The sequence below is a fragment of the Tyto alba genome, unplaced genomic scaffold (assembly GCF_018691265.1).
Source record: "Tyto alba isolate M040663 unplaced genomic scaffold, T.alba_DEE_v4.0 Super-Scaffold_44, whole genome shotgun sequence".
NCBI lineage: Eukaryota > Metazoa > Chordata > Aves > Strigiformes > Tytonidae > Tyto > Tyto alba.
In genome coordinates this window covers 115732-143553 of record NW_024881320.1, presented here as the reverse complement: position 1 = coordinate 143553, position 27822 = coordinate 115732, and the positions used below count along the sequence as shown (strand labels likewise).

The 27822-nt window shown below is 67.2% G+C and overlaps 3 protein-coding genes across 8 annotated transcripts; 2 read left to right on the top strand and 1 right to left on the bottom strand.

Annotated features, from left to right (window-relative positions):
- The first annotated feature begins 234 nt into the window (after window positions 1-234).
- Window positions 235-7426, top strand: RTN2 (reticulon 2). Of its 5 annotated transcripts, none has more exons than XM_042805521.1 (11): window positions 235-396; window positions 1363-1407; window positions 1518-1916; window positions 2307-2468; window positions 2632-2661; window positions 4031-4238; window positions 4924-5062; window positions 5732-5801; window positions 6852-6898; window positions 6998-7056; window positions 7195-7426. In XM_042805521.1, the coding sequence occupies exons 1-11, from the start codon at window positions 366-368 to the stop codon at window positions 7235-7237; spliced, it is 1233 nt and encodes a 410-aa protein (XP_042661455.1). In that variant the 5' UTR covers window positions 235-365; the 3' UTR covers window positions 7238-7426. The 5 variants fall into 5 exon arrangements, with proteins under 5 accessions (XP_042661455.1, XP_042661454.1, XP_042661457.1 ...); XM_042805520.1 differs by having other exon boundaries at window positions 2304-2468; XM_042805523.1 differs by lacking the exon at window positions 1363-1407 and having other exon boundaries at window positions 2304-2468.
- Window positions 7427-9604: 2178 nt separating this feature from the next.
- On the top strand, window positions 9605-16297 carry FOSB (FosB proto-oncogene, AP-1 transcription factor subunit). Its single transcript, XM_042805529.1, has 4 exons — window positions 9605-10768; window positions 12146-12427; window positions 12549-12656; window positions 14047-16297. The coding sequence occupies exons 1-4, from the start codon at window positions 10643-10645 to the stop codon at window positions 14464-14466; spliced, it is 936 nt and encodes a 311-aa protein (XP_042661463.1). The 5' UTR covers window positions 9605-10642; the 3' UTR covers window positions 14467-16297.
- A 2979-nt stretch (window positions 16298-19276) lies between these two features.
- Window positions 19277-26878, bottom strand: EXOC3L2 (exocyst complex component 3 like 2). 2 transcript variants are annotated; one of them, XM_042805421.1, is made up of 12 exons: window positions 26802-26878; window positions 25766-26198; window positions 24444-25053; window positions 23755-23869; window positions 23397-23507; window positions 23072-23172; window positions 22684-22791; window positions 22455-22590; window positions 22064-22186; window positions 21837-21992; window positions 21633-21754; window positions 19277-20401 (listed from the first exon to the last, which is right to left on the bottom strand). In XM_042805421.1, the coding sequence occupies exons 2-12, from the start codon at window positions 26193-26195 to the stop codon at window positions 20143-20145; spliced, it is 2271 nt and encodes a 756-aa protein (XP_042661355.1). In that variant the 5' UTR covers window positions 26196-26198; window positions 26802-26878; the 3' UTR covers window positions 19277-20142. The 2 variants fall into 2 exon arrangements, with proteins under 2 accessions (XP_042661355.1, XP_042661356.1); XM_042805422.1 differs by lacking the exon at window positions 26802-26878 and adding an exon at window positions 26698-26716.
- Between the last annotated feature and the right edge of the window lie 944 nt (window positions 26879-27822).

Here is a 27822-nt window from a genome sequence, read left to right as displayed (position 1 = left end):
ACAGGGAAGTACTGGGGGGCTCTGGAAGGTATTAAGGATCACTGGTTGGTACTGGGGGGCTCTGGAAGGGCAATGGGGGACTTTGACAGGTACCGGGCACCACTGGGACATAGTGGGGAAGTCTTGAAGGTTCTGGGGGGCAGTGGGGACTCCGAGGGGTACTGGGGGGCTCCGGTTGCCGGTTCCCGGTGCGGCCCGGCCCCGCCCCGCGCCCCGCCCGCCGCCGCCCCGCCCCCGCCGCCGCCGCCGCCGCCCTTTGTCCGCCGCCGCGGGCCCCGCCATGGCGCTGCCGTGATGTGCGGCGGGGCCGGCCCGGGGACAACGGGGCCGAGGGCAACCGGGAGCCCCATGCGGGGGCCGCCGCCATGGGGCAGGTCCTGGGCTTCGCCCACTGCAGTACGCACCGGCACCGGGAACCGGGAGGGGCCCGGGGATGGAGGCACCGAGGGTGGCCGGGGATGCGGGAACCGGGATGGGGGGTCCGGAGATGGGGCGCTGGGAGGTGCCGGGGATACGGGGATGGGGGGGCCGGGGATGGGGAGCTGGGGGGTGCCGGGGAACCAGCGGGGGCCGGGGATGCGGGAACCGGGATGAGAGGTCTGGAGATGGGGAGCTGGGGGGTGCCGGGGAACCGGGAGGGGCCGGGGATGGAGGTATCCGGGGCGGCGGCACCGGGAGGATGGAGGCACCGGGGATGGAGGGACCGGGAGTGGCCAAGGATGGGCGTATCCGGGGGCTGGGGGTACCCGGCGAGGCCGGGGATGGGGCACTGGGAGTGGCCGGGGATGGAGTCACTGGAGATGGAGGTACCGGGATGGAGGGACCAGGAGTGGATGGGGATACGGAGACTGGAATGGGGATACGTGAAGATGGGGCGCTGGGAGGGGCCGGGGATGGGGCACTGGGAGCGGAGGGACTGGCAGTGTCTGGGGATGGGGCACCGGGAGGGGCTGGGAATGAAGGTGCTGGGGTGGCGGCACTGGGGGTGATGGATCCAGGATTGAGGGACCAGGGATGGAGGGATCGGGAGTGGCTGGGGAAACTGGGATGGCACAGGATCAGGGTGCAAGGAGGGACCGGGGATGGGGACACTGGGAGTGGTTGGAGATAGAGGGTACTCGGGATGGGGGTCTGGGATGGAGGCACTGGGAGTACTGGGGGACAGGGACACTGAGGAAGGAACACCGGGGCAGGGTGTGTCCAGGGGGGATACTGGGAGTGGGGAGCATAGGGACTGGGAAAGTCAGATCAGGTTTAGGGGGGCACCGTACACTGGGGGAGTAACTGAGTGTTGCAAGGGGTGTAACAGGGACAGGGGGGGAGCTCCCATGGCCACCCTCCATCCCCTCTGCCTCCCTCCAGAAGAGGCTCCATCCACGGCCTCCACCACGCCAGACTCCACGGAGGGTGAGCGGGGCCGAGCCCCCTTGTTTGGGGTGCAGCTTTGGGGAGGGTGGGGGGGAAGCATGGGAGTGCCCCCCCACCACTCCTTGATCAACCCAAATTCCCCCCTGCAGGTGGCAATGAGGAGTCGGACTTCCCTGAGCTGCAGGCATCACCGGAGCCCCCCGAGGAGGAAGAAGAGGATGAGGATGAAGACGGGGTGACAGCGGCGAGGGGGGAACCCTGGGGACACCCCCGGGAACTCACCTTCTCCTACATCGCCTTTAGAGGGGGGGGTCCCCCCAACGAGCCGGGACCCCGGTATCGCCGAGACTCCCGTCGGGGACGCCCCCCACGCACGATCTCAGGGCCCCTCGGGGGGTCCCCCCGGGGGCCGGACCCCCCCTTGGCTGCCAGGACCCCCCTCAAGCGTTCTGAGGAGCCCCTGGCCCCTCCTGAGGGGAAGCTGGAATTGGGGGGGGCCCTGCCAGAGCTAGAGGGTCCTGAAACTGAGGAGACCCCAATAAGCCTGGGTATGGAGGGTCGGGGAGAAGGGGGGCATATCAGGATGATGGAAGTCCCTGGGGGGGAAGTTTGGGGTGATGGGAGTCCCTGGGGGGCCAGCTCGGGGTCATGGGTGGGTTCTGGAGTACCCGGGGCGGGGTTGGAGGTTATGGGGTGTGCCCCGGGGGGAGTCTGGGGATATGAAGGGTCCTGGCGCACCTTTGTGAGCAGCTGGGGGCTTTAGGGGGTGTCACGGAGTGCCTAAGGGAGGGCTGGGGGCCGTTGGGGGGGGTACCGAGAGCATCTCAGGGCAATGGGGGGGGTCTTCGAGGGGGGATCGGGGCCATGGAGGTGCCGGGACACTGTTTCGGGGAGCCCCCCCGCAGCCCGCCTGACACCCCCCTCCTCTCCCGCAGCAGCAGCGCCCACGAGCCCCCCCCCGCCCGCGCTCCACCCCCCGCCCACAGGGGGCGCCCCACGACCGCCCCCCCCCGCGCCCCCCCCGGACCCCCCCCCAGTCCCGGAGCTGCCCCCGGCGCCCCCCGACCAATCCGAGAGCCCGTCGGGAGCCGACGTCCTGGGTGAGCGGCCAATCAGCGCCTCGGGGCACTGCGGGGGAGGGAAGTTCACGACTCGGGGAGGGGGGGGGGGGGTGGAGGTGGTGGCCCGGGCGGGATTGGCGGCTAAAAATAGAGGTGACACCCCCCCCCCCCCAAAGTCGTGTGTGTGTGTGTCCCCACCCAGCAACACCCGTGGGAGTCATGGAGGGCCAAGGTGGGTGCGGGGGTCACCCATGTCGGGGGGGGGGCACCCATGGCGGGGGAGGCACCCATGGCGGGGGGGGGGGGGGAGGTGGGTTCTCCCCTGCCCCGCACCTGGGGCTGTCACTCAGAGTGGGTGCTGGGGCGGAGGGGCACTGAACGGGGGGGGTATGGGGGCGCTGGGAGCACCCAGGGGGCTCTGAATGGGATACTGGGAGGTACTGGAGGAGATCTGCAGGGGGCACTGGGAGCACTGGGTGCCACTGGGAGCGCTGGAGGGGCTCTGGGGGTGGCACTGGGGAGCACTCGGGAGTATTGGGGGGCCACTGGGAGCACTGAAGGGGCTCTGGAGGAGGCACTGGGGGGTACTGGGGGCTCTGGAGGGGCTCTGGAGGAGGCAGTGGGGGGTATTGGGGGCCACTGGGGGCACTGGAGGGGCTCTGGAGGAGGCACTGGGAGGTACTGAGGGCCACTGGGGGCACTGGAGGGGCTCTGGAGGAGGCACTGGGGGGTATTGGGGGTTACTGGGGGCACTGGAGGGGCTCTGGAGGAGGCACTGGGAGGTATTGGGGGTCACTGGGGGCACTGGAGGGGCTCTGGAGGAGGCACTGGGGGGTATTGGGGGCCACTGGGGGCACTGGAGGGGGTCTGGAGGAGGCACTGGGGGGTATTGGGGGCCACTGGGGGCTCTGAAGGGGCTCTGGAGGAGGCAGTGGGGGTATCGGGGGCCACTGGGGGCACTGGAGGGGCTCTGGAGGAGGCAATGGGGGGTATTGGGGGGCACTGGAGGGGCTCTGGAGGAGGCACTGGGGGGTATTGGGGGCAACTGGGGGCACTGGAGGGGGTCTGGAGGAGGCACTGGGGGGTATTGGGGGCCACTGGGGGCACTGGAGGGGCTCTGGAGGAGGCACTGGGGGGTATTGGGGGTCACTGGGGTCACTGGGGGCTCTGGAGGAGGCACTGGGGGGTATTGGGGGTCACTGGGGGCACTGGAGGGGCTCTGGAGGAGGCAATGGGGAGTATTTGGGGGTCACTGGGTGCTCTGGAGGGGCTCTGGAGGAGGCACTGGGGGGTATTGGGGGCCACTGGGGGCTCTGAAGGGGCTCTGGAGGAGGCACTGGGGGGTATTGGGGGCCACTGGGGGCTCTGAAGGGGCTCTGGAGGAGGCAATGGGGGGTGTCGGGGGCCACTGGGGGCACTGGAGGGGCTCTGGAGGAGGCACTGGGGGGTGTTTGGGGGTCACTGGGGGCTCTGGAGGGGCTCTGGAGGAGGCACTGGGGGGTATTGGGGGCCACTGGGGGCACTGGAGGAGACTCTTCAGGGGCACTGGGGGGCTCTGGAGGGGCACTGGGAGCCCTGGGCACAGCATGCTGTCCCCGCAGTGTGGGAGCTGCTGTACTGGCGGGCACCGGGCCGGTCGGCACTGGCGCTGGTGGGGGTGCTGGGCACCCTGGGGTGCCTGGCACGGTTCAGCGCCGTCAGCGTGGGCGCCTACGGGGCGCTGGCCGTGCTGGGTGTCACCCTGCCCCTGCGCCTGCACCGTGCCGCCCTGCGGGTGCTGCGCCGGCACCCGCCTGAGCACCCTTGTCGGTGAGTGCCGCGCCGGGGACCCTCGTGGAGCCACCACTGTCACCCTCCTGGTGCATCCCTCTGCCTGTCCCTCTGCCTGTCACCAGTGGGGTGGTGCTGCTGTCACCATGGCACAGTGCCTGTCCCCGTGGGTGGCCCTGCCATCCCCATCCCCTTGCCCTGGGTGGCCCTTATGTCCCTGTCCCTGTGGGATGGCCCTGCTGTCCCTGTCCCCCCACCCTGGATGTCCCTGATGTCCCTGTCCCCATGGCATGGGGTGGCCCTGCCATCCCCATCCCCTTGCCCTGGGTGGCCCTGATGTCCCTGTACCCATGGGGTGGCCCTGCCATCCCCATCCCCTTGCCCTGGGTGGCCCTGATGTCCCTGTACCCATGGGATGGCCCTGCTGTCCCTGTCCCTCCACCCTGGGTGGCCCTGATGTCCCTGTCCCCACAACATGGGGTGACCCTGCCGTCCCTGTCCCCACTGCATGAGGTGTCCACGCCATCCTTGTTCCCATCCCACAGCGTGTCCCTGCAGTCCCCAACCCCATAACACAGGGTATCCCTGCGGTTCCCATGCCCACCCCATGGCGTGTCTCTGCTACCCCTGCCCCACGGGCCATCCCTGCCATCCCTGTCCCCATCCCCGTAGCTGTCCCTGTGGTCCCCATCCCCACACCACATCTGTCCCTGTCCCCATGCAGGGTGCAACCAGAGGGGTCCGTGGGGCTGAGCCCTGAGGAGCAGCAACGCTGGGCCCGGCGCCTGGCCCGGCACCTCGCCGCTGCCACCCGCACCCTCACCCGCCTCTTCCTTGTCCACAGCCTCCCTGAGTCCCTGAAGGTGACTGTCACCCTGCAGGGGGGGTGGGAGGGCACTGGGAGTATGGGGACACAGGGGACATGGTGGGTATGGGGACATGGAAGACACTGAGGACATAGGGGACATGGAGGGCACTGTGGGCATGGGGGGTACTGCGGGTGTGGGGACACAGGGAGCACTGGGGACATGGGGGATGTGGAGGACATTGTGGGTGTGGGGGCACTGGGGACATGGGGGACATGGAGGACACTGGGGGCATGGGGAGCACTGGGGGTATGGGGACATGGAGGACACTGTGGGCGTGGGGGCACTGGGGACATGGGGGACATGGAGGACACTGGGGGCATGGGGAGCACTGGGGGTATGGGGACATGGAGGGCACTGGTGACATGGGGAACATGGAGGGCACTGGGGGTATGGGGACATGGAGGGCACTGGTGACATGGGGAACATGGAGGGCACTGGAGGTATGGGGACACAGGGGGTATGGGCACATGGAAGACACTGAGGACATGGGGGACACTGAGGACATGGTGGTCACTGGGGGTATGGGGACACTGAGGGACGGGGGAACATGGGGTGTGCCACAGGCACAAGAGCGCAGGAGGGACTGGGGCTGTGGCGTACGAGGGTGCTGGTGGCATGGGGGACACCGGGGATGGTGACAGTGATGCTGGGCTCTGGTCACAGTTTGCCTTCCTGTTCTACCTGATGACCTATGTGGGGGCTGTCTGCAATGGGCTGACGCTGCTGGGAGCGGGTACGGCACCTGCACGGGGACAGGGACAGGGATGGGGTGGGGAGGGGGGGTGGCGCGAGGGCAGGGACACGGGGTGGGGATGGAGAGAGGGGACATGGGCAGGGCATTGGCGTGGAAGACAAGGGAGAGTGGATGGGAGTAGGACATAGGGACAGGGACATGGGTTAGGGGCAGGGGATGGGGGGACAGGACAGGGGATAGGACATGGGGACAGGGACATGGGTTAGAGGCAGGGGACGGGGGACAGAGGACAGGGGATGGGGTCAGGGACATGGGTTAGGGGCAGGGGACGGGGGACAGAGGACAGGGGATGGGACACGGGGACAGGGACATGGGTTAGGGACAGGGAACGGGGGACAGAGGACAGGGGATGGGGACAGGGACAGGGGTTAGTGGCAGGGGACGGGGAGACAGGACAGGGGATGGGATACGGGGACAGGGACATGGGTTGGGGCAGGGGATGGGGGGACAGGACAGGGGATGGGACATGGGGACAGAGACATGGGTTAGGGACAGGGGACGGGGGACAGAGGACAGGGGATGGGACACGGGGACAGGGACATGGGTTAGGGGCAGGGGACGGGGGGACAGGACAGGGGATGGGACACAGGGACAGGGACATGGGTTAGGGGCAGGGGACGGGGGACAGAGGACAGGGGATGGGGACAGGGACATGGGTTAGTGGCAGGGGACGGGGAGACAGAGGACAGGGGATGGGACACGGGGACAGGGACATGGGTTAGGGGCAGGGGACAGGGGGACAGGACAGGGGATGGGGTCAGGGACATGGGTTAGGGACAGGGAACGGGGGACAGAGGACAAGGGCTGGGGCCTGGAGCCAGGCACAGGGACACTGAGTGGCATAGGGACAGGGATGTGGATATGGCTGGGGGACAAGGGGACAGGTTTAAGGGACACAAGTCATGCCTGGGGACAGGGGGACAGCACCAGGATGGGGACAGCATGGGGATGGGGGGACACCACGGGGGGGGGGATGAGGGACTTGGGGACAGGAAGGGGACTCGGCATGATGCAGCGCTCCCTGTCCAGGCGTCATCTGTGCGTTCACCTTCCCCGTGCTTTACCGGCACCACCAGGTATGGGGACATGGGGGGACATGGGGGACGGTAAGGGTTGAGGGGTGCCCCTCTGCCCACCATGCCCCCAGTTGCCCCCCACATCCCTGATGTCTCCAGGCCCAGATTGACCAGTATGTGAGTCTGGTGAGGAACCACTTGAGTCACCTCCGAGCCAGGTGAGGGCACACCCCCGTCCCCCCCAAAACCACCCCCCTGCACCCCAAACGTGCCCCTGGGGGCTCCGAACCCAGCCCAGGGGTGCCCCCGAGGGGGTTGGGGTGCCCCAGCTTCCCCCAACTCCCCTCTGCCCCCAGGATCCAGGCCAAGCTCCCAAGTGCCAAAGTGAAGCCACAGTGACCCCCCCCATGCCACCCCCAAGGTGACAGCAGGGAGTGGCTGGTGGCTGGGGTCCCCCCGCGTCCCTCCCACCCTGAGAGGAGGGGGGGGCACTCAGGGGAGGCGGGGGTCATGTGTCCCCCCTGTGTTCTTTCCCCACTCCATGTGTGTGGGGGGGGTGGTCACACTTTAATAAAAACTCTTGTGACAGCTGGGCTTGATTGTGCAGGGAATGTGGGTACGGGGTGGGGGGAGGATGCAGGGACATGGCGGGGGACGCGGGGACTTGGGGGGTGACATGGGAAGGATGCAGGGACTTGGGGGGGGGCAATGGGGGGGATGCAGAGACTTGTGGGGGAGACAGGGACTTGGGGGGAGACACGGGGGGGGATGTAGGGACATGGGGGGAGACATGGGGGCGGGATGTAGGGACTTGGGGGGGACATAGGGACTTGGGGGGGACACGTGGGGGGGATGCAGGGACATGGAGGGGACACAGGGACTTGGGGTATTTTTAGCCCCCGCCCCCCCCGGCAGCCAGGTTGGCCTGTGCTGACTCAGCAGCCGGGAAATGGGGAGGCCTGGGCGCCTGGGTGTCCCTCCGGGGCGCCCCGTGTCCTCCCTCCCGTCCCGCTAAACGCGCGGGAACCCCGCGGCGCAGGCCCCGCCCCCTCCGGCCTTGCCCCGCCCTCTCTCCCCGTTGCCAAGGGCACGGCGGTTGCCGCGCGACGTAAACAAAGGACGCCGGACGTGGTGACGTCAGGGGCATGGAACGCCGTCGCCGGGGCGACACGCGCCGTGTTTACTCCGGTTCGCGGCGGCGGCGGCACGTGGGGACGGGACGGCGGGACGGGGACCCCGGGGAGACCCCGGCCGGGGCCGGGACCCCCGAGCTTGGGGACACCGGGACCCCAGGGACAGCCCGGCCGGGGCCGGGACCCCCGAGCTTGGGGACACCGGGACCCCGGGGACAGCCCGGCCGGGGCCGGGACCCCCGAGCTTGGGGACACCGGGACCCCGGGGACAGCCCGGCCGGGACCGGGACCCCCGAGCTTGGGGACACCGGGACCCCGGAGACAGCCCGGCCGGGACCGGAACCCCCGAGCTTGGGGACCCCGGGACCCCGGGGAGAACCCGGACGGGACCCCGGGACTGGGGGCACCGGGGAGAGCCCGATCGGGACACCAGGACTCCCGGGTCCGAGACACTGAGGAGAGCTTGACCGAGGCCCAGACACCGGGAATCGGGACACCGGGGTCCAGACACAGGAGAGAGCCTGGCCGGGCCACCGGGACCGGGTCACCCGGGCTGGGGACACCGGGGCTGGGGACACCGGGGCGAGCCCAGTCGGGAACCCGGGGCTGCAGGCACCCGGCAGCAGGAGCACCGGGCCGGGACACCGGGACTGGAGGCACCGGGGCCAGATCCCCCAGGCTGGGGACACCCAGGGCCTGGGGGCACCGGGACAACCGGGACTGCCACCCCCCAGGCCCCGGCACCGCCGAGCTGGGGGCGAGGCATGAATGAATGACGGGGGGGGGGGTGAATGAAGGAAGGAATGAATGAATGAATGAATGAATGGGCGTGGGAACTGGCCCCCCGGTCGCCGTGGCCCCGCCGTGACTCAGCGCCAGTTCCCGCCGGTGACATCAGCCTCCGGTGTCACCAGAACCACTCTCGGGGGATCTGGCTGCTTGCACCCTCATACCGGGACACCCCCCCCTCCCCGTTCCCATCCCGGGAGTGCAGGGGACAGTGACCACTGCACCCCGGTACGAGGAACGCCCCGCTGTGTGCCACCATCCGGTACTGGAGATTCCCTGGTGCCCCGTAGCCCAGCCTCAGCGACGAACCGGAGGTGGAGGGGACGGTGATGTCCCATTGCCCTGGTACCGGGACCCCCCGGGTGCTCTGCAGTCTAGTACCGGTAACACCCCGGGGCAAAGTTCCCACTGCCCCGGTACCGGGACACCTCTTCCTCCCCGGTGACTCATTGCCCGGCGCCGGTAACACCTCGGGGAGAGGTTCCCGTTGCTCCGATACTGGAATCCCTATCCTCCCCCCGTTACCGGGACCCCCCCCTCCACCCCGGGACGGTCCTTTGGGCCGCGGTGCCACGTGCAGGACGGGGGTCACCGGGTGGGGAGGGGTCACCGGGGGGGGAGAGAGAGGTTACCGGAGGGGTTACCGGGTGGGGAAGGAGCACCGGGGGCGGGTTATTGGGTGGGGAGGGGGTTCCGGGGAGGGGGCTGTTATTGGGGAGGGGAGTGCCACAGGGGTGGGGGGGGGTCGCGAGGGGGGTCCCGGCGGGGTTACCGGGGGTGTTACCGGGAGTGCGGGGCCTTCGCCCCGGACGGTTCAGGCCGTTTCTAGAACCGCGGCGCCCGTTTCTATTAATACGCCTTTCGGCGGCGGCGGCGGCGGCGGCGGCGAAGGGATTCCCTGTGACGTCATTGCTAGGATACCAAACAAACACTCCGAGACAAGCCCATATATGGCTAATTGCGTCACAGGAACTCCGGAGAGGCGGGGCGAGGGATCCCCCCCGTTCCCCGCCCGCCGCGGAGCCTCTTAACGGCGGCGGCGGCTCCCGGGGCTGCAGAACGGCAGCGGCAACGGTGGCGACGGCGGCTGCGGGGTCGGGGGGGTCCCGGGGGTCCTGGAGCGGCGGTGGCGGCGGGCGTGACGTCAGCGCAGGGGGCGGGGCGCCGCCGTATAAAGCGGCGGCGCGGCGGTGAGCGGTTCATTCATAAAAAGCGGAGACCGGGGGAAGCGGCGGGAGCGTCACCGGCACTTTGCACCGGCGGAGCTGGGGAGCGGATGTACCGGGGCTTGTAGCGGCTGAACCGGAGCCTGGGAAGGGATTTACCGGATCTTATAGCGGCCACCCGGGACTTTGCACCGGAGAACCGGAGCCTGGGAACGGATGTACCGGGGCTTACAGCGGCGAACCGGGATTTTGTACCGGCGAATCGGAGCCTGGGAACGGATGCACCGGGGTTTGTAGAGGCGCACGGGGGGCTTTGTACCGGCGAACCGGAGCCTGGGACGGATACACCGGGGCTCGTAGCAGCGAACCGGAGCTTGGGACGGCTGCACCGGGACTTTGTACTGGCGAACCGGGGCTCGTAGGGGCGCAGCGGACCCAGGGCACGGGCGCACTGGGGCTTATAACGGCGGAGCGGAGCTTGCAGCAGCGCACCGGGACTTTGCACCGGCGAACCGGAGCCCGGGACGGGCGCGCTTCCCGCGGGACGCTACACCGGAGCGGGACCCTTGCACCGAGAGACTCCCCCCCGTCACGTTAAACCGGCGGAAGGGCAGCGAGAGGAGGAGGAGAGGGGGGGTGGCGCTCGGTAAACCGGGATGCCGGTAGCCTGACCCGCAGCCTTGGCGTGGCGGGGCGGCCCCCGCGCCCCCGGGGCCATGTACCAGGGCTTCCCCGGTGACTACGACTCGGGTTCCCGCTGCAGCTCCTCGCCCTCGGCCGAGTCCCAGTACCTCTCGTCGGTCGATTCCTTCGGGAGCCCGGCGGCGGCGGCGGCCGCGCAGGTGAGTCCCGGGGCCGCCAGTGGGAGGCGGGCGAGCGGCGCCGAGGGGGCGGGGTCGTGCGTAAACGCGTGACGCGTTGGAACCCTCCGTGATGACGCGGCGCACGTACGGCGCGCGCGGGTTTATTTTGGAACACGGCGGCCGCCCCCTGTTGCTAAGGGAGGCGGGAGGGGTGGGGGAGGGACACGCCCCCTCACCGTGTGGCCACGCCCACTGCGCTGGTTGGACACGCCCCCCCCAGCTCCTTGCTGCGGCTGGTGGGAGCGTGGTCGGGGCTCGCCCCACGCGTGAACCGGGAGGGGGTTCAGTGCATCCCCCGCTCCGCCCCACTCCCCGATCCTGGCGCAACCGGGGGGCGGTCGGTTCAGGTCCTCCCCCCGTGGAAATTGGGGGCGGGGGGTGTGTGGAACCAATGCATCCCCCCCCCCCGCCTCCCCATCAGGTCCCAGTGCAGCCAGAGGGGAGCGATGCATATCCCCCCCTCCCAGTGCAACACCCCTGCCCCGGGTTCTGGTGCAACTTGGAAAGGGGGTGCTCAGTGTCCCCCCCCTCCCCCCCCCCCCCCCCAAATCCCTGTAAGATTTGAGCCCTGGTGTGATGGGGGGGGGTGTCCCTCAGTGCCCCCCAACACCCTCAGGTTGCCCTGACACCATGGAGGTACTGGTGCAAAGCAGGGGGGGTATGTGGGGTGTGGGTGTCCTGGTGCAGCAAGTGGGGGTGCTGCCAGCTGTGAACAACTTGGGGGGGGGGGGGGGGTTGTACCCTGAGCTGTGTGTGGGGGGGCCCCTCGTGTGCCCCAGCTGGAGGGAGGGGGGTTTGCATATTGGTGCACAAGTGCTGGGGGCTTTGTACAGCAGCCCTGGTGGCACCAGGGCCTCGTGTGACAGTGCCAGGGTAGGCCCCTCGCATGTTGGTGTGAGAGGACGGGGGGGTCATTACACGAGGGTGTTGTGCATTGGTGCTGGGGGGGCTCTTGCACATCAGTGCCAGGGACATGAGGTTGTGGCACCAGAGATCTCTTGCACATTGGTGCTGGGGGGACGAGGGCATCATGCGTTGATGCCTGGAAGGACTTGCACATCTGTACCAGGGGCACCAGGGAGCTCTTGCACGTTGGTGCCAGGGGCACAAGGGTGTTGTGTGTCAGTGCCAGGGAGCTCTTGCACATTGCTGCTGGGAAGTATTTATACATCGGTGCCAGGGGCACGAGGGCACGGCACGCTGGTGTCAGGGAGCTCTTGCACATTGGCGTCAGGGACGCGAGGGTGTTGCACGTCGGTGCTGGGGGCACCAGGCCATGGTGCAGGGTCGCAGTGCCGGCCCCAACCGTGGGTGCTGCTGAGTAGGGTCTAATCCCCCACCCTCGCCCTCTCGCAGGAGTGCAGCGGCCTGGGGGACATGCCCGGCTCCTTCGTGCCCACGGTGACGGCCATCACCACCAGTCAGGACCTGCAGTGGCTGGTGCAGCCCACCCTCATCTCCTCCGTGGCCCAGTCGCAGCCCCCAGGGGCACCCATGGCACACCCCCCACCCGTCGATCCCTATGACCTCCCGGGACCCAGCTACTCCACACCGGGCATGGGTGCCTTCGCCACAGGGCCGGCAGCACCGCCAGCACGTCCCACCCGTGCCCGTCCCCGGCGCAGCCGTGAGGAAACGGTGAGTGGCATCCCCATCCCCTGCGTGGTGGTTGGGGGAGGGGGGGAGGATGGGACCTGGAGGGTGGTGGGACTCTGGGGACACGGGTGGCAGCTGCCTGATGGTCCTGTTCTTCCAGCAGCTGACGCCGGAGGAGGAGGAGAAGCGCCGGGTGCGGAGGGAGAGGAACAAGTTGGCGGCAGCCAAGTGCCGTAACCGGCGCCGGGAGCTGACAGATCGACTGCAGGCGGTGAGTGCTTGGGGACGTGCTGGGGACGGTGGTGTCACCACAGCTGGAGGTGTCTGAGGGGGACGATGGTGGAGGGTTTGCAGTGTCCTCAGTGGCTGGGGACGTCACAGGAGTGTGGGTTGGTGTCTACAGGGGAAGAACCCCAGGGACATTTGCGGACTGCGGTGTCCCCGGGCCATGGGGACATTGGAAGGTGATGACTGACTTAAGCATCGACCCGTCCCCTTCCAGCATGCCCATGGGGACAGTGATGCCCTCAGGACTGAGGGACACAAAAGGGATGACGATGTCACAAGGACTTGGACATTTTGGAGGCAGATCCTGCAGAGCTGGGGTCATTAGATGGGGACAGGACCAAGGGACACTGGAAGGGGATGATGACGCCGCCGCCCTCAGAGCTGGGGATGTTACAGGGGGACAGACTGATGCCTGTAGATCCTGATTCCAGGGAGCTGGGGACACTAGAGGGGCCAGTGGTGTCCCTAGAGCCAAGGGTCACTGGAGGGGATGATGTCCCCAGGACCTGGCTGTGTTGGAGGGGAGAGATAGATGTCTATGGGTGCATGTCCTGGGGAGCTGGGGATCTTGGATGGGGACAACAGTGTCCCCAGGACCAAGGGATGCTGGAAGGGGACAATGATGTCCCTGGGAACTGGGGACATCGGAGGGGAACACGCCAGTTTGCCTATGGGTGCAGATCTAGGGGACCCAAGGACACTGGAGGGATGTGACAATGTCCCCAGGAGCTGGGGACTTTGCGGGGGAGCAGCCTGGTCTCTAGGAATGATGACACTGCAGAGGACCGAGACAGTCCTCAGGAGGTGGGGACAGCAGAGGGGACAGATTGATGCCCAGGGATGTCTGAGGGGGACAATGACATCCCCAGGAGCAGGGGGCATGTTGGGAGGACACACAGGGATGCTGGAGGAAGAGGATGCCATCCTTGGGAGCAGGTGACATCAGAGGGGGACAGACAGGTCCCTGGGGTGCTGGAGGGGGACAATGCTGTCCCCAGGAGCAAGGGACATCAGAGGGCAAGATGGTACAGGGACACTGGAGGGGGGACAGTGCTGTTCCTGGGAATGGGGTGGGGGGGGGGGGCATCAGAGGGGGACAGATGGATACCCGGGGATGCTGGAGGGGGACAGTGATGTCCTTGTGAACAAGGGACATCAGAGCGGGACAGATGGAGACTTGGGGATGCTGGAGGGGGATGACGCTGTCCCCAGGAGCAGGGAACATCAGAGGAGGATGTATGGATACCCCAGGGATGCTGAAGGGACAAACGACCCCATCCTGGAGGCCATGGGAGGGTGATGTCCCCGGGGCTGGGGATAGGGACAGTGGGGTCCCCCGCAGCCCATCTCACCCCACCCCGCTGCCACCCCAGGAGACAGACCAGCTGGAGGAGGAGAAAGCCGAACTGGAGTCGGAGATTGCCGAGCTGCAGAAGGAGAAGGAACGGCTGGAGTTCGTGCTGGTGGCCCACGCTCCTGCCTGCAAGCTCCCCTTCGAGGACGTCGGCTCCTTGGGTGCCGGTCCCGCCGAGGTGAGCACCCTGGGCAAGGAAGAGCCGGCGGGGACCGTCGCCTTCCTACCCCCGGGTCCGTTCCAGCCGAGCGCCCAGGGCCCCTTCCCCAGCTGCTGCTTCGCGCCCGGGGTCCCCTCAGGGCCACCTAACCCATCCTATACGTCTTCATTTGTGTTCACCCACCCAGAGGGAGCCACCTGCGGAGCCTCGCATCAGCGGAGCAGCAGCAGCGACCAGTCCTCGGACTCCTTGAATTCTCCCTCGCTCCTCGCGTTGTGAATGGGGTCCCCCCCCAAAAACGGGCACCTCCTCCCTCCCTGGGTGGTGGATTTTTGTGGGTTTTGGCTTTTTCTCCCTCCCTTTTTCATTTTTTTTTTTTTTTTTTTCCTCTGGATCAGTTGGCCCAAGGGTTGGGGTGTTGGTGAGGTTGAAGGGCAGCTTTGGCCCCTGGATGTGGGGTGTCAGCCATGGTGCCAGTGTGTTGGAGGTGTCCTTGATGTGTTGCCATCATTCCCGTGGCATCCTGGCTACTTTAGAGGTGTCTGTCCCCAATCCCCATCATTTCATGGGGGCTCATGCAGCATCTCCCTTGTTTTGGAGATGTTTCTGCCCAGTTTCTACCACCCAGGCAAAGTTCCTGTGGTGTCTCCATCACCTTAGAGGTGACTGTCTCCAATCCCCATTGTCCCATGGGGTTTTACACAGCATCTCCATATCTTTGGAGATGTTTCTGTTCAACTTCCATCCACCTGGGAAGGTCCCTTTGTCATCTTCATTGCCTTAGAGGTGTCCGTGCCTGACTCACACCATCTCATGGGGCTTTATGCAGCATCTCCATGCCTTTGGAGATGTCCATGCCTGATTTTTGCCACCCTGGGAATGTCCCTGTGGTGTCTCCATCACCTTGGAGGTGTCCGTCCCTGATCCCCATCATCCCATGGGGCTTTATGCAGCATCTCCATCCCTTTGGAGATGTCCATGACTGATTTTCACCACCCTGGGAATGTCCCTGTGGTATCTCCACCACCTTAGAGGTGTCTGTCCCTGATCCCCATCATTCTCTGGGGATTCATGAAGCATCTCTTTCACTTTGGAGATGTTCATGCCCCATCTCAATCACCGCGGGAAGGTCCCTGTGGCATCTGGGACACCGTAGAGGTGTCTGTGCTTGACTTCTGTTGTCCTGGGAGGGGTCTCTGTGCCATCTCCGTCACTTTGGAGATGTCCATGCTGTATCTCACTCACCCCAGGAAGGTCCCTGTGTCATTTCTGCTACACTGGAGATGTCTATGTCATCTCCATCATCCCAAGGGGAGTCCATGTGGCATCTCCTTCACCCTAGAGGTGTTTATGCCACATCTCCATCTCCCTTGGAGAGTCCCTGTGGCACCTTCATCACCTTAGAGGTGTCTGTGCCACAGTTCCACCATCCCACCGGGGGTTCATGCAGCATCTCTGTCACCCTGGAGATGTCTCTGCTGTGTCCCCATTTCCCTGGGGGGGGTGGGTGGGTGTCTTTGCAGCACCTTCATCACCCTGGAGGTGCCTGTGCTGCATCTCCACCATCCCATGGGGATCCTTGCAGCATCTCCACCACCTTGGAGGTGTCCCTGCCAAACCTTTATCACTCTTGCGGGGGTCTATGGGTTGTCTCCATCCCCCCCATGGTGTCCATGCTCCATGTCCCCATCCCCCTCGGGGGTCCCAGCCCCACTGCTGATGCTGGGCCTCCAGGTGACCCCTCCAGCACCCACAATGTTGGGTGGACTCCCATCCTGCTTGTCCCCCACCCAACTGTGAATGGCTCTTCCCCCTCCACCCTCCCTGCACGGGTCCCGCCGGTGGCTCCGGCGTCCCCAACCCTGCGCCGTCTCTCTCTCGTGACCAAGCTTCGCCAGCGTTGACTCTGTCCTCTCTCTATATATTATATATATATATATTTTTGTTGTGTGGGGCTGCCAGCCTCCGGGAGATGTTTAATTTTTTATTATTATTATTATTATTATTATTATTGCCTGTGCTGTATTTGTGACTGTTCTGGGGCAAGCTTGGCCCCTGCGTCTGTGCTTGACCCATCCCAACGTGGCCAATAAAGCAGCTTCAGATCGGCCCCATGTCTCTTCTTTCTTGCCAGAAGGGTGGCACCAGGTGGGGACCTGGCGTTGTTGTGGAGGAAAAGGGTTGGGGGACATGGAGGCTGTGGGTTGAGGAGCGCTCCAGGTCATAGGGTCCCTGGGGATGTGGCTCATGTGTCCCTGAGGACAAAGAAGCACAGGAAGCACCAAGGTGATGAAGCAATGGAGATGTGGGAGCTTCTGGGGGTGAGGGGTCCCTGAGGAGGGGGAGCTGTGGGGACCAGGACATCCTAAGGACAGGGTGGTCCTGGGTCAGAGACCCTTGGGGAGATGGAGCCGTGGGACCCGGGAGCTGGTGGGTCAGAGACCCTTGGGGAGATGGAGCCGTGGGACCCGGGAGCTGGTGGGTCAGAGACCCTTGGGGAGATGGAGCCGTGGGACCCGGGAGCTGGTGGGTCAGAGACCCTTGGGGCGATGGAGCCGTGGGACCCGGGAGCTGGTGGGTCAGAGACCCTTGGGGAGATGGAGCCGTGGGACCCGGGAGCTGGTGGGTCAGAGACCCTTGGGGAGATGGAGCCGTGGGACCCGGGAGCTGGTGGGTCAGAGACCCTTGGGGAGATGGAGCCGTGGGACCCGGGAGCTGGTGGGTCAGAGACCCTTGGGGAGATGGAGCCGTGGGACCCGGGAGCTGGTGGGTCAGAGACCCTTGGGGAGATGGAGCCGTGGGACCCGGGAGCTGGTGGGTCAGAGACCCTTGGGGAGATGGAGCCGTGGGACCCGGGAGCTGGTGGGTCAGAGACCCTTGGGGAGATGGAGCCGTGGGACCCGGGAGCTGGTGGGTCAGAGACCCTTGGGGAGATGGAGCCGTGGGACCCGGGAGCTGGTGGGTCAGAGACCCTTGGGGAGATGGAGCCGTGGGACCCGGGAGCTGGTGGGTCAGAGACCCTTGGGGAGATGGAGCCGTGGGACCCGGGAGCTGGTGGGTCAGAGACCCTTGGGGAGATGGAGCCGTGGGACCCGGGAGCTCGTGGGTCAGAGACCCTTGGGGAGATGGAGCCGTGGGACCCGGGAGCTCGTGGGTCAGAGACCCTTGGGGAGATGGAGCCGTGGGACCCGGGAGTTGGTGGGTCAGAGACCCTTGGGGAGATGGAGCCGTGGGACCCGGGAGCTGGTGGGTCAGAGACCCTTGGGGAGATGGAGCCGTGGGACCCGGGAGCTGGTGGGTCAGAGACCCTTGGGGAGATGGAGCCGTGGGACCCGGGAGCTCGTGGGTCAGAGACCCTTGGGGAGATGGAGCCGTGGGACCCGGGAGCTGGTGGGTCAGAGACCCTTGGGGAGATGGAGCCGTGGGACCCGGGAGCTCGTGGGTCAGAGACCCTTGGGGAGATGGAGCCCGGGGCCATGCCTTCCCATTGGCCCACCAGCCTGCCAATCCACTGTGAAGCTGCGCGGGCCACACCTTTCCAAGCCACGCCCCCTGGCCTGCAGCGCCGCCGACAGCCGCCAGGAGGAGCCAGTACCCAGGGACTGGGGGGGGGGGGGCTCTCCTCGCCCAGTTTGGGGGTGCACTGCCCAGTTTGAGGGGTGCGCTGCTCAATCCGAGGGGGGTTTATGCCCAGACAGGGGGTCCCTGTCCAGTCTGGGGGGGTCTGAGGGAGTCCCTGCCCAGCCAGGTGCCGTGGGGGGCCACGCTGACCACACGGGGTTGGGGGGTCCCCCTGGCCCTCCCGGCCCTGTTGGGGGGGTGGGGGGGTGGGGAGCAGTTTCCTTCCTTCCCCCGAGGCCTTGACGTCAGGCGCCCGGTGAGTCACGCCGGGGCTGGGACACAGGACACGCCAGGACATGCCAGGACACACCAGAACATGCCAGGCACATCCTGGGGCCAGGGTCATCCCCCCCCCCCCGCCTGTGCCCACGTTTGCACCCACGGGCTGCGGGGACAACGCGGGTCCATGTCCCTATGTCCCTGCATGATGATATCCCTGTCCCCACGTGTCCCTATGGGGTGGGGTCCATCCCCACGTGTCCCTGAATTGTCTGGGCACGGTGACATCCCTGTCCCCACGTCTCCATCCCTCTGCCACCCCCCCCCATTGCCGTCCCATGCCCCATCCCTGCGCAGGGGCCACCCCTGTGCCCCCCCCCCCCCCCCCCCCCCCCCCAGGTCTCCCCATCCCTTCCCGCCACCCCCGCCCGGCGCTGCCGCTTCCGCCCCCGCCGCCGCTGTCCCCTTCCCACGGCACGGGGGACAGTGACCCTGGCCCTGCTCCCGCCGCGGCCGCGCCGGGGCCACTTATTTTTAGCCCTCGCTCCTTCCTGGCCGGATCCAGCACTCGCCTATTTTTGACACGGCGGGTGGGGGGCACACACTCCCCCCCCTGCCCCGAGGAGCGCTGAGACCTGACAAGCTCATGGCAGCAGCGGGTGATGATGTTCTGTGGGTGGCGGGTGTCAAGGGGGACACGGGGGGGTGGCCGTATCCTGTGTTCCCCCCTCTGTTTTGCAGTGCGGGGCGGGGCAGGGGGGGGACACACACACGAACAGGGTGTCCCACAAGGCGTTGGATCCGGGCGCCGTGGTGGGGTGGGGCGGGATGGAGCGGGGCCAGAGTGGTTCCCCCCAACCCCCCCACCCCCCCACCTCCTCCAGGGCCTGATCCTGCCCTTGGCCTCAGCCACGCTGTCCCCAGCTCCCTGCTACCCCTCAGGGTCCAGCCAGCTGTCCCCCCGCCTCCCATGCCAGGAAGGGCCATCGTCCCCCCGCCCCGTCCCCCCCTCTCCCCCCACCCCGCGGTGGTTTCCCGGCGAGTCACTAGTGACCCTTTCCTTCCTCCCCCCTCCCTGTAGCGGCCATCGCAGGACGGGGCCCCGCAGCCTCGCCCCAGGAGCCAGCTCCTGCCCAGGGACAGCCCCCCGCCCCCCCATCCCCTCTGCATGGGGGGGGGTGCTGTGTCCCCTGTCTCCACGCACGAGAGGACCCGGAGCAAAAGCAAAGGACGAAGACTGGCTCCAGCGTTAATTTACAGCATTGACACCTTTTATACACAGTCTAGGGGGGCAGTGCAACCCCACCTGGGTCTGGGGGGGTCCAAGCAGGGCTTGGGGTGATGCGCCCGGCTCTGGGGGAGGTGGGCACCCGACTCTGGGATGCAGCAATGCACCTCGCTCTGGGGGAGGCGAGCACCCATCTCTGGGGAGGCTGAGCACCCAACTCAGGAGTAGCGATGCACCCAACTCTGGGGGAGCTGAGCACCCATCTCTGGGGGAGGTGAGCGTCCACCTCGGGGGGAGCTGAGCACCCAGCTCCAGGGTGCAGCGATGCACCCAGCTCTGCGGGAGGTGAGCACCCATCTCTGCAGGAGCTGAGCGCCCATCTCTGGCGGAGCTGAGCACCCAACTCAGGAGTAGTGATGCACCCAGCTCGGCGGGAGCTGAGCACCCATCTCTGGGGGAGCTGAGCACCCGCCTTTGAGGGAGGTGAGCACCCATCTCTGGGGGAGCTGAGCACTCAGCTCCAGGGTGCAGCGATGCACCCAGCTCTGTGGGAGGTGAGCGCCCATCTCTGCAGGAGCTGAGCGCCCATCTCTGGCAGAGCTGAGCACCCAACTCAGGAGTAGTGATGCACCCAGCTCGGCGGGAGCTGAGCACCCATCTCTGGGGGAGCTGAGCACCCGCCTTTGAGGGAGGTGAGCACCCATCTCTGGGGGAGCTGAGCACTCAGCTCCAGGGTGCAGCGATGCACCCAGCTCTGCGGGAGGCGAGCGCCCATCTCTGGGGGAGCTGAGCACCCATCTTTGAGTGAGGTGAGCACCCAGCTCTGCAGGGGAGGGGAGTGCCCATCTCCGGGATGCCTCGCTGCACCCACGGGTGGGCGCAGGCGCTCAGAGCCGTGCCTGGCCGTGGCGCTGGGCGTGCGGGCGGCGCAGGCGCAGGCGGGAGAGGCGCGCCAGGCGCGGCAGCTGGAAGGGCAGGCATCGCACCTCGCGGGCCACGGCCAGCTCGGAGAAGAAGGCGCGTTGGCGCGGCAGCCCTGGCTCGGCCTCGCTCTGCTCCAGGTCCTGCACCACTCCCAGGATCTCCTGCCGAGCCGCTTGGCCCCGCAGCCCCCGCACGTCCAGCACCGCTGCCACGTGCTTCCGCCTGCAGGATGGGGACCCTCAGGGGACGGGAACACTGGCTGCCGTGCGCCCGCTCCCCTGGGAGAGGTATGTGCCCAAATCTGGGGAGTGGTGTTGCGCCGGCCCTGGGGCGCAGCGATGCACCCGACTCTGGGGTAGGGCATGCACCCAGCTTTGGGGTGCAACACTGCACCCAGCTTTGGGGTAGGGCATGCACCCAGATTTGGAGTGCAGCGATGCACCTGGGTTTGGGGCACAGCACTGCACCCAGCTTTGGGGTGCAGGTTTACACCCAGCTTTGGGGTGCAACTTTGCACCCAGCTTTGGGGTGCAACATTGCACCCAGCTTTGGGGTGCAGGTTTGCACCCAGCTTTTGGGCACAGTGATGCACCCGGCTTTGGGGTAGGGCATGCACCTAGCTTTGGGGTGCAGCGATGCACCTGGGTTTGGGGCGCAGCACTGCACCCAGCTTTGAGGTGCAGGTTTACACCCAGCTTTGGGGCGCAACATTGCACCCAGCTTTGGGATGCAACATTGCACCCAGCTTTGGGGCACAGCACTGCACCCGGGTTTGGGGCGCAGCACTGCACCCAGCTTTGAGGTGCAGGTTTGCACCCAGCTTTGGGGTGCAATATTGCACCCAGCTTTGGGGTGCAGGTTTGCACCCAGCTTTGGGGCACAACTTTGCACCCAGCTTTGGGGTGGGGCATGCACCCAGCTTTGGAGTACAGTGATGTACCCAGCTTTGGAGTGCAGCACCGCACCCAGGTTTGGGGTGCAGGTTTGCACCCAGCTGTGGGGCGCAGCATTACACCCAGCTCTGGGGTGAATCCCAGTCCCAGGTTTAACTGGAACCAATTGCAGCCGGGACGGGTTCTATTTAAAGCCCTCGAAGTGGCGGCATCCTGCCGGGCCCGCGCGTGCCACCGGTCCCCCGGGGGACTCGGGGATGGGGAGGGGACTTGGCGCAGGGCCGTGGCCGCTTCCCGGCGGGCAGCCAGGAGAGACCGGCAGCGGGGCGGGGGCTGCCGGGAAGGACGGACGGACGCCGCGTCCTGTCACCCCGCTTTGGTCCCTGTGGGGACACCGTGTCCTGCCCCTGTCCCTACAGGGAGGTGGCACCTCGCCTGGCCCTGCCGCCCTGCTGCAGTGGCTGTGGGGACATGTGCCACCCCACTCCTGTCCCTATGGGGCCACGGTGTCCTGCCTGGCTGTGCCACCCCACTGCCATCCCCCTGGGGCCAGCACTCACCGGACGTCGGGGAAGTCCCTCACCAGGACGCCCACCTCCATCTGCAGCGCCGCCGTGTCCTCCAGCACCAGCAGCTCTCTCAACCGCGGCACCACCGAATCCAGCCAGGGCGAGGCCGAATCCTGCCAGCACAGGGGACCTCAGCACCGTCACCCCTACCTGAGGAGCACCCCGGGGTGCCGGGGAGGGGGGGTGGCGTCTCACCAAGCGGCTGAAGAGCTCGCGGAGCTGGCGGGCTTCGTCCCCGAGGCGGGCGGCCACCCGGGCGCGCATCTTGGCCGAGGTGCAGACCAAACGCACCTGCAGCAGCGGCCGCACGTACTCAATGAGCACCCGCCGGTGCACCTCGCTCACCAGCACCTGCGGGAAAAAGGTCAACCAGAAGCCAGTGGTGATGGCACCGGCCACACAGCGTCATGCCCAGCACCCACCTGGTAGGGTTCGGGGTGCAGCGGGCGCAGCTTCTGGGTGAAGCTGGTGATGAGCATCACAATGGTGTCGAAGGCGTCGGAGCTCGTCAGCCACTTGCGCTTCATCAGCTTGTTGAAGTAGGGCTGCATGGGGGGCGGGCAGCTGGGGTGGGCAGCTGTCCTGGCACCCATGGGTGGCACACAGGGTGGTGGTGCCCAGGGTGGTGGGAGGCCATCCAAGAGCATTGCATCCGTGGGCATCACCCAGCTCAGCACCCAACTGGTGGGCACCATGAGCATTGCTCCCATGGGTGCTGCCTGGCTCAGCACCCAACCAATGGGCACCCTGCCCAGCACCCCGGTGCACCTCGCTGGCCGTCCCTCCCCAGGCCGTCCTGACCCGCGTGAGCACCTTGAGGTCCTCGAAGAGGCGCTGGGTGAGGACATGGTTGCAGAGCCGGGTCACCTTGTCCAGGGCAGCGTGGGCCTGGCGCCGGGGCTCCTCACTCTCTGGGTGCCCAAACTGCGCTAGGCGCTCAGCGAAGGTCCTGCCGTGGGGATCTCAGTGGGTGCTGCCAGGGAGCCTGGGCACCCGGAGCACCCCAGGGACCAGGGGAGGGTGGTTCTTGGGGTGCCCTTACCTGAAGGGGGGACAGCAGTTGACCAGGGCGATGGCCCGGCCGGTGGCACTGTCGGGTGGAGTGGCTTCACCGGGAGACTCCAGGAACCGCTCCACTTTCCGCTGGAAACTGAGGGCACCCACACAGGTCACCCGCACTGGCACCCAGGGGACCTGGCAGCCAGGTGCCACGCTCGTCCTGTGCCCCTCATGGACATCCCAGCTCCGTCCTGTCCCCCCACAGTGCCCATGTCCGTGTGGCCATCCCCTCTCTTGTCCTGATGTCCCCATGTCCCCATATCCATGCCTGGTTTCCCCATGCCCATCCCCGGTCTCCCCATGCCCATCCCCTGTCCCCACCATGTCCTTGCTGTGTCCCGTCCCCACCCCCCCCGTGTCACCATGCCCACCTGTGCAGGAAGGCCACCAGCACACCCAGGAGGCTGTGTGCCATCTCCATGCCGAACTCGGGGGTGATCTGGGGGGCTCGGTCCACATGTGCCCGCAGCAGCTGCGCGACAGGCACGGCAGGGTGTGGGGGGCACAGCCACCAGCCCACCATTCCCCAGGTGTCCCCTGGGGTACCAACAACCCCACCATCCCCTTGCCATCCTTATGGGGTGCCCGAGCACCTTGATGTCCCCACGGGGCACCCCTTTGGGGCTGTGGGTCACCCCACAGAGCCCAGGGGTTGGGTGCAGAGGATGGAGCAGGGGGTCCCGCGCGTGCCCATACCCCGGTGACGCGGGTGGCCAGTCCCTCCTGCAGCTCCTGGCTGGAGGCCTCCTCCGCCCACGTGTCCTCGCTGAGCTGCAGCTCCTGCGCCACCGCCACCTCCACCTTCGCCTGGCACCGGGCACAGCGGGTATGAGGACAGCGGGGCGCAGGGTCCCCTGCCAGCCCCCAGCCCTGGGCCCATCCCGGTGCCCATCCCAGTGCCCACTGTGTGCCCATCCCAGTGCCACCCTTGTGTCCATCATGTGCCCACCCCAGTGCCACCGCAATGCCCACTGTGTTCCCACCCCAGTGCCGCCCCACTGCCCATCATGCTCCCACCCTAGTCGCCATCCCTTGCCCATCCCGGTGCCCGTACCTTGACAGCGGCGATGCAGGAGCTCTCAAGGCTGCGCTGGGTCTCGGGGGGCAGGAGGGGCCCCAGTGCCTGCGCCTGCAGCAGGGCCCCCACCTCAGGGTGCCCCAGCACCTCCCTGCGGGTACAGGGACCTCACAGTGCCCACTCCAGGTGGCACTGGGGGTGCCCAGCACCCACCACTGCCCGGGGAACAGCCCCAGGGATGTCCAGTGTGCCAAAGGGTCCCATGGGTGCCCCAGGGTGCCCAGCATACAAGGAGTGTGGATGTTGTGGGGTGACACTGGGTGCCCCAGGGTGCCCAGCATACCAGGGACATGGATGCTGTGGGATCCCACGGGTGCCCCAGGGTGCCCAGCATACCAGGGACATGGATGCTGTGGGATCCCACGGGTGCCCCAGGGTGCCCAGCATACCAGGGACATGGACGCTGTGGGATCCCACAGGTGCCCCAGGGTGCCCGGCATACAAGGAGTGTGGGTGCTGTGGGGTGACACTGGGTGCCCCAGGGTTCCCAGCATAGCAGGGACGTGGTTGCTGTGGGGTCCCACGGGTGCCCCAGGGTGCCCAGCATACCAGGGATGTGGCTGCTGTGGGGTCCCACGGGTGCCACTGGGTGCCCCAGGGTGCCCAGCATGCTGGTGGGGTCCCACGGGTGCCAGCAGGTGCTGGGGAGAGGGGGGGTGTCTCACCTGGGGTAGGTGTTGCTGTGCCAGTCGAGCAGCAAGTAGAGGTCGGGCACGGCGAGGGGTCTCTGTGCCAGCGCGCTCAGCTGCTGTGCCAGCGCCCGGTGGTACCCGCGGGCGTAGACCCCAAAGGCACCGTACTCGGGGGGGTAAGCGGGGGCCACGTGGCACCGCACGGCCCCCAGGTCGCCCACCAACCGAGCTGCCAGCGCTGCCAATCGGGCGCCCAACCCAGCGGCAGGGGCTACCTGTGCCAACCTCTCGCCCGCCGCCCGCCCCACTGCCTCCTGCCAGCGGCGACGGAGGGTGCGCGGGCGCCCGGGGGTGCCCGGCGCGTACTGGCGATCGGCCACCTCCTCCTGCTCCAGCACCCGGATCACCGAGCGTAAGGGGGGGTAGGGGCGCCCGGCAGGCACCGCTTCGCCCACCACCGCCCAGAGCTGTGCCAGCAGAGCCTCGTAGAGCAGCGCCACGTCCCGCGCCTGCCGCCCGGCCGCAGGGACGGGGGACGCGGAGAGGGACGGGGACGAGGCCACGCACTCTGCCTCCAGCGCGATGATCTGCTCGTCAGCCGCCACCAGCTCCCGCCGCTGGATCAGCTCCAGGATCTCCAGCACTTTGGGGGGGGTGGGGGGGGGGGCGGGGAACGACACACACAGACAACAACACCCATAGGTGCCACCCATGGACCATGTCCCCATTTCACAATGCCCCACGTCCCCCATGGTCCTCTGTCCCCATGTCTCACAATCCCTATGCCAGTGTTCCTCCATGTCCCATGTCCTCCAGTGTCCCCATGGCCATGCCCTACATTCTGTGATCGCTCATGTCCTCCTGTGTCCCCAAATCCCCATCCCCATGTCCCCATCCCCATCCCCATGTCCCCATCGTCATCCCCATGTCCCCATCCCCCTGTCCCCATCCCCATGTCCCCATCCTCATCCCCATGTCCCCATGCCCATGTCCCCATATCCCCATCCCCATGTCCCCATCCCCATCCCCATATCCCCATCCCCATGTTCCCATCCCCATCCCCATGTCCCCATCTCCATCCCCATGTCCCCATCCCCATGTCCCCATATCCCCATCCCCATGTCCCATGTCCCCATCCCCATGTCTCCATCCCCATGTCCCCATATCCCCATCCCCATGTCCCCATCCCCATGTCCCATGTCCCCATCCCCATGTCCCCATCCCCACGTCCCATCTCCTCATACCCATGTCCCATGTCCTCATGCCCACATGACCTACCTCCCCACCTCCATACACCCCATATCTCCTCATGTCCCCCCCTCCAACCCACCCCCACGCCCCCCAGCCCCTCTTACCTGAGAGCGGCTCCCTGGCCTTCCCGCGCCCCTCCTGACGCTGTCCCCCGCTGTCCTGGTCCCCGTCGGACACCCCGTCACTCTCTACCGTCGGTGAGCGCTCGCCCGTGGACCCCCGCCGTCCCCGTGTCCCCAAGGCCAGCCGCAGCAGCGAGCTGCGCTTGGGGACCGTCCTCTCTGCCAGCGCCTCCACGCTGGCCTTGCGCCGCCCCGGCAGCCGCCGCAACAGCCCGAAATCCTCTGACCGCCGCCGCGCCCGGCCACCGTCCCCATCCCCATCTTTGGGGGGGGCGCGGCGGGCACGGCCGAAGGGTGCCAGACCCACCAGGCGCTCCAGAGTGGCCCGGCGGCGGTAGCGGCTCTCGGGGTTGGCGGCAAAGGGGTCGCCATCCTCCTCCTCCTCCTTGGGTGTTTTCTTCAGCAGCGGCATGGCCTGCGGGGTGGCACCGGGTGCCCAAGCTGTCACCCAAAGGGCAGCCAGGACCCCCAGGGTGGCACCCTGACCCCCACCCGAGAGCCGGGGTGGCACTCGGATCTTCACCCGCCAGCTGGGGTGGCACCGGGCACCTGCACGGGGCACCCGGCGTGCAAATCCCACCAAGTGTGCAAATGACCCCGTGCGGCCCCCCGTGAGAGCCCGTGCCCCCGCGAGCGTGCAATCCCCCCCCCCCCCGAGCCCCTCTGCACACCCGCTGAGCACCCGTGAGCGTGCAAACCCCTCCGCGCACGCTGCAGGAGCACCCACACCCTGCGCCCCCTCCTTGCACAGCCACCCCCCCCCCCATCTCCGTGAGCACCCACGCCCCGCCGTGAGCGTGCCAACCCCTCCGCGTGCGCCCTGCCACCCCTCCGTGCGCACCCCGCGAGCGTGCAAACCCAACCCCCTCCGTGCGCACCCCGCAAGCATGCAAACAACCGCCGGGCGTGCGTACCCCTCTGTGCAACGCTTCCCCCCCGCCCGCCCGCCTCTCCCAGGAGCGTGCCCGTGGCCGGTGGGTGCCCGTGGGTGGGCAGGACCCCCTCGTGGCACACGTACCCCCGGCAGTGGTGGCGGGCGGTGCCGCGGCGGTGACACCGGGCACTGTGGCGGTGGCAGCGGTTGGGGGGTTTCCTGAGGAAGCGCCTCCCCGGTGCGGCCTCCCACGCCGGGGCAGGGTCAGCCCCGGTTCCGCTGGGTCACCGGGGATGGGGGGGGACGGGGGACGAGGGAGGAGGGGGGGACGCACGCGAGGGAGGACCCCACGTTTCACGGGGGCACCGGGGATCCCGGTGGCACAGGGGTGGGACCCTGGTGACACAGGGGGACTGGGCATGGGGCAGGACAAGGACCCCAGTGGCACAGGGGACCCCACACGGCAGGAGGATGGGACCCCACATGGCACGGGGGGACCCCACACGGCACGAGGATGGGACCCCACATGGCACGGGGGGACCCCACACGGTACGAGGGCAGGATCCTGCTGGCACAGGGGGGACACTGGTGTGGCACAGGGGACCCCACACGGCACAGGGACAGGACCCCACGTGGCACAAGGACAGGATCCCAATGGCACAGGGGACCCTACATGGCACAGGGATGGGACCCTGGTGACACAGGGTGGACTGGGCATGGGGCAGGACAAGGATCCCAGTGGCACAGGGGACCCTACATGGCACAGGGACGGGACCCCACATGGCACAAGGGCAGGATCCTGCTGGCACAGGGGGGACACTGGTGTGGCACAGGGCAGGACCCTGGTTGACACCGGAGGACCCCAATGTGGCTGAGGGATGGGACCCCACGTGGCACAGGGGCACACAGACATGAAGCGATGGCACAGGCGACCTCAGCATGCTGGGGTGACAGGACCCCATGTGACATTGGGGAACTAGGGCATAGGACAGGACAGGACCTAGATGGCACAGGGCAGGACCCGGTGGCACCAGGGGACACTGGCACATCACAGGGACAGGACCCGGGTGGCACCGGGGTACACTGGCATGGCACAGGGACAGGGACAGGACTCGGATGGCATCGGGGGATGCTGGCATGGCACAGGGACAGTACCCGGGTGGCA

What these genes read in the sequence shown, in the direction of transcription:
- RTN2 (XM_042805520.1), top strand. Translation starts at nt 366, where the DNA reads ATGGGGCAGGTCCTGGGCTTCGCCCACTGCA. An exon ending in CCTGGGCTTCGCCCACTGCA is followed by an intron (nt 397 to 1,362) that starts GTACGCACCGGC and finishes GCCTCCCTCCAG; the next exon opens with AAGAGGCTCCATCCACGGCC. An exon ending in GGGAGTCATGGAGGGCCAAG is followed by an intron (nt 2,662 to 4,030) that starts GTGGGTGCGGGG and finishes CTGTCCCCGCAG; the next exon opens with TGTGGGAGCTGCTGTACTGG.
- FOSB (XM_042805529.1), top strand. Translation starts at nt 10,643, where the DNA reads ATGTACCAGGGCTTCCCCGGTGACTACGACTCGGGTTCCCGCTGCAGC. An exon ending in GGCGCAGCCGTGAGGAAACG is followed by an intron (nt 12,428 to 12,548) that starts GTGAGTGGCATC and finishes TTCTTCCAGCAG; the next exon opens with CTGACGCCGGAGGAGGAGGA. An exon ending in TGACAGATCGACTGCAGGCG is followed by an intron (nt 12,657 to 14,046) that starts GTGAGTGCTTGG and finishes CTGCCACCCCAG; the next exon opens with GAGACAGACCAGCTGGAGGA.
- EXOC3L2 (XM_042805421.1), bottom strand. Translation starts at nt 26,195, where the DNA reads ATGCCGCTGCTGAAGAAAACACCCAAGGAGGAGGAGGAGGATGGCGAC. An exon ending in GGCCAGGGAGCCGCTCTCAG is followed by an intron (nt 25,054 to 25,765) that starts GTAAGAGGGGCT and finishes CCCCCCCCAAAG; the next exon opens with TGCTGGAGATCCTGGAGCTG. An exon ending in AACTGCTGTCCCCCCTTCAG is followed by an intron (nt 22,591 to 22,683) that starts GTAAGGGCACCC and finishes TCCCCACGGCAG; the next exon opens with GACCTTCGCTGAGCGCCTAG.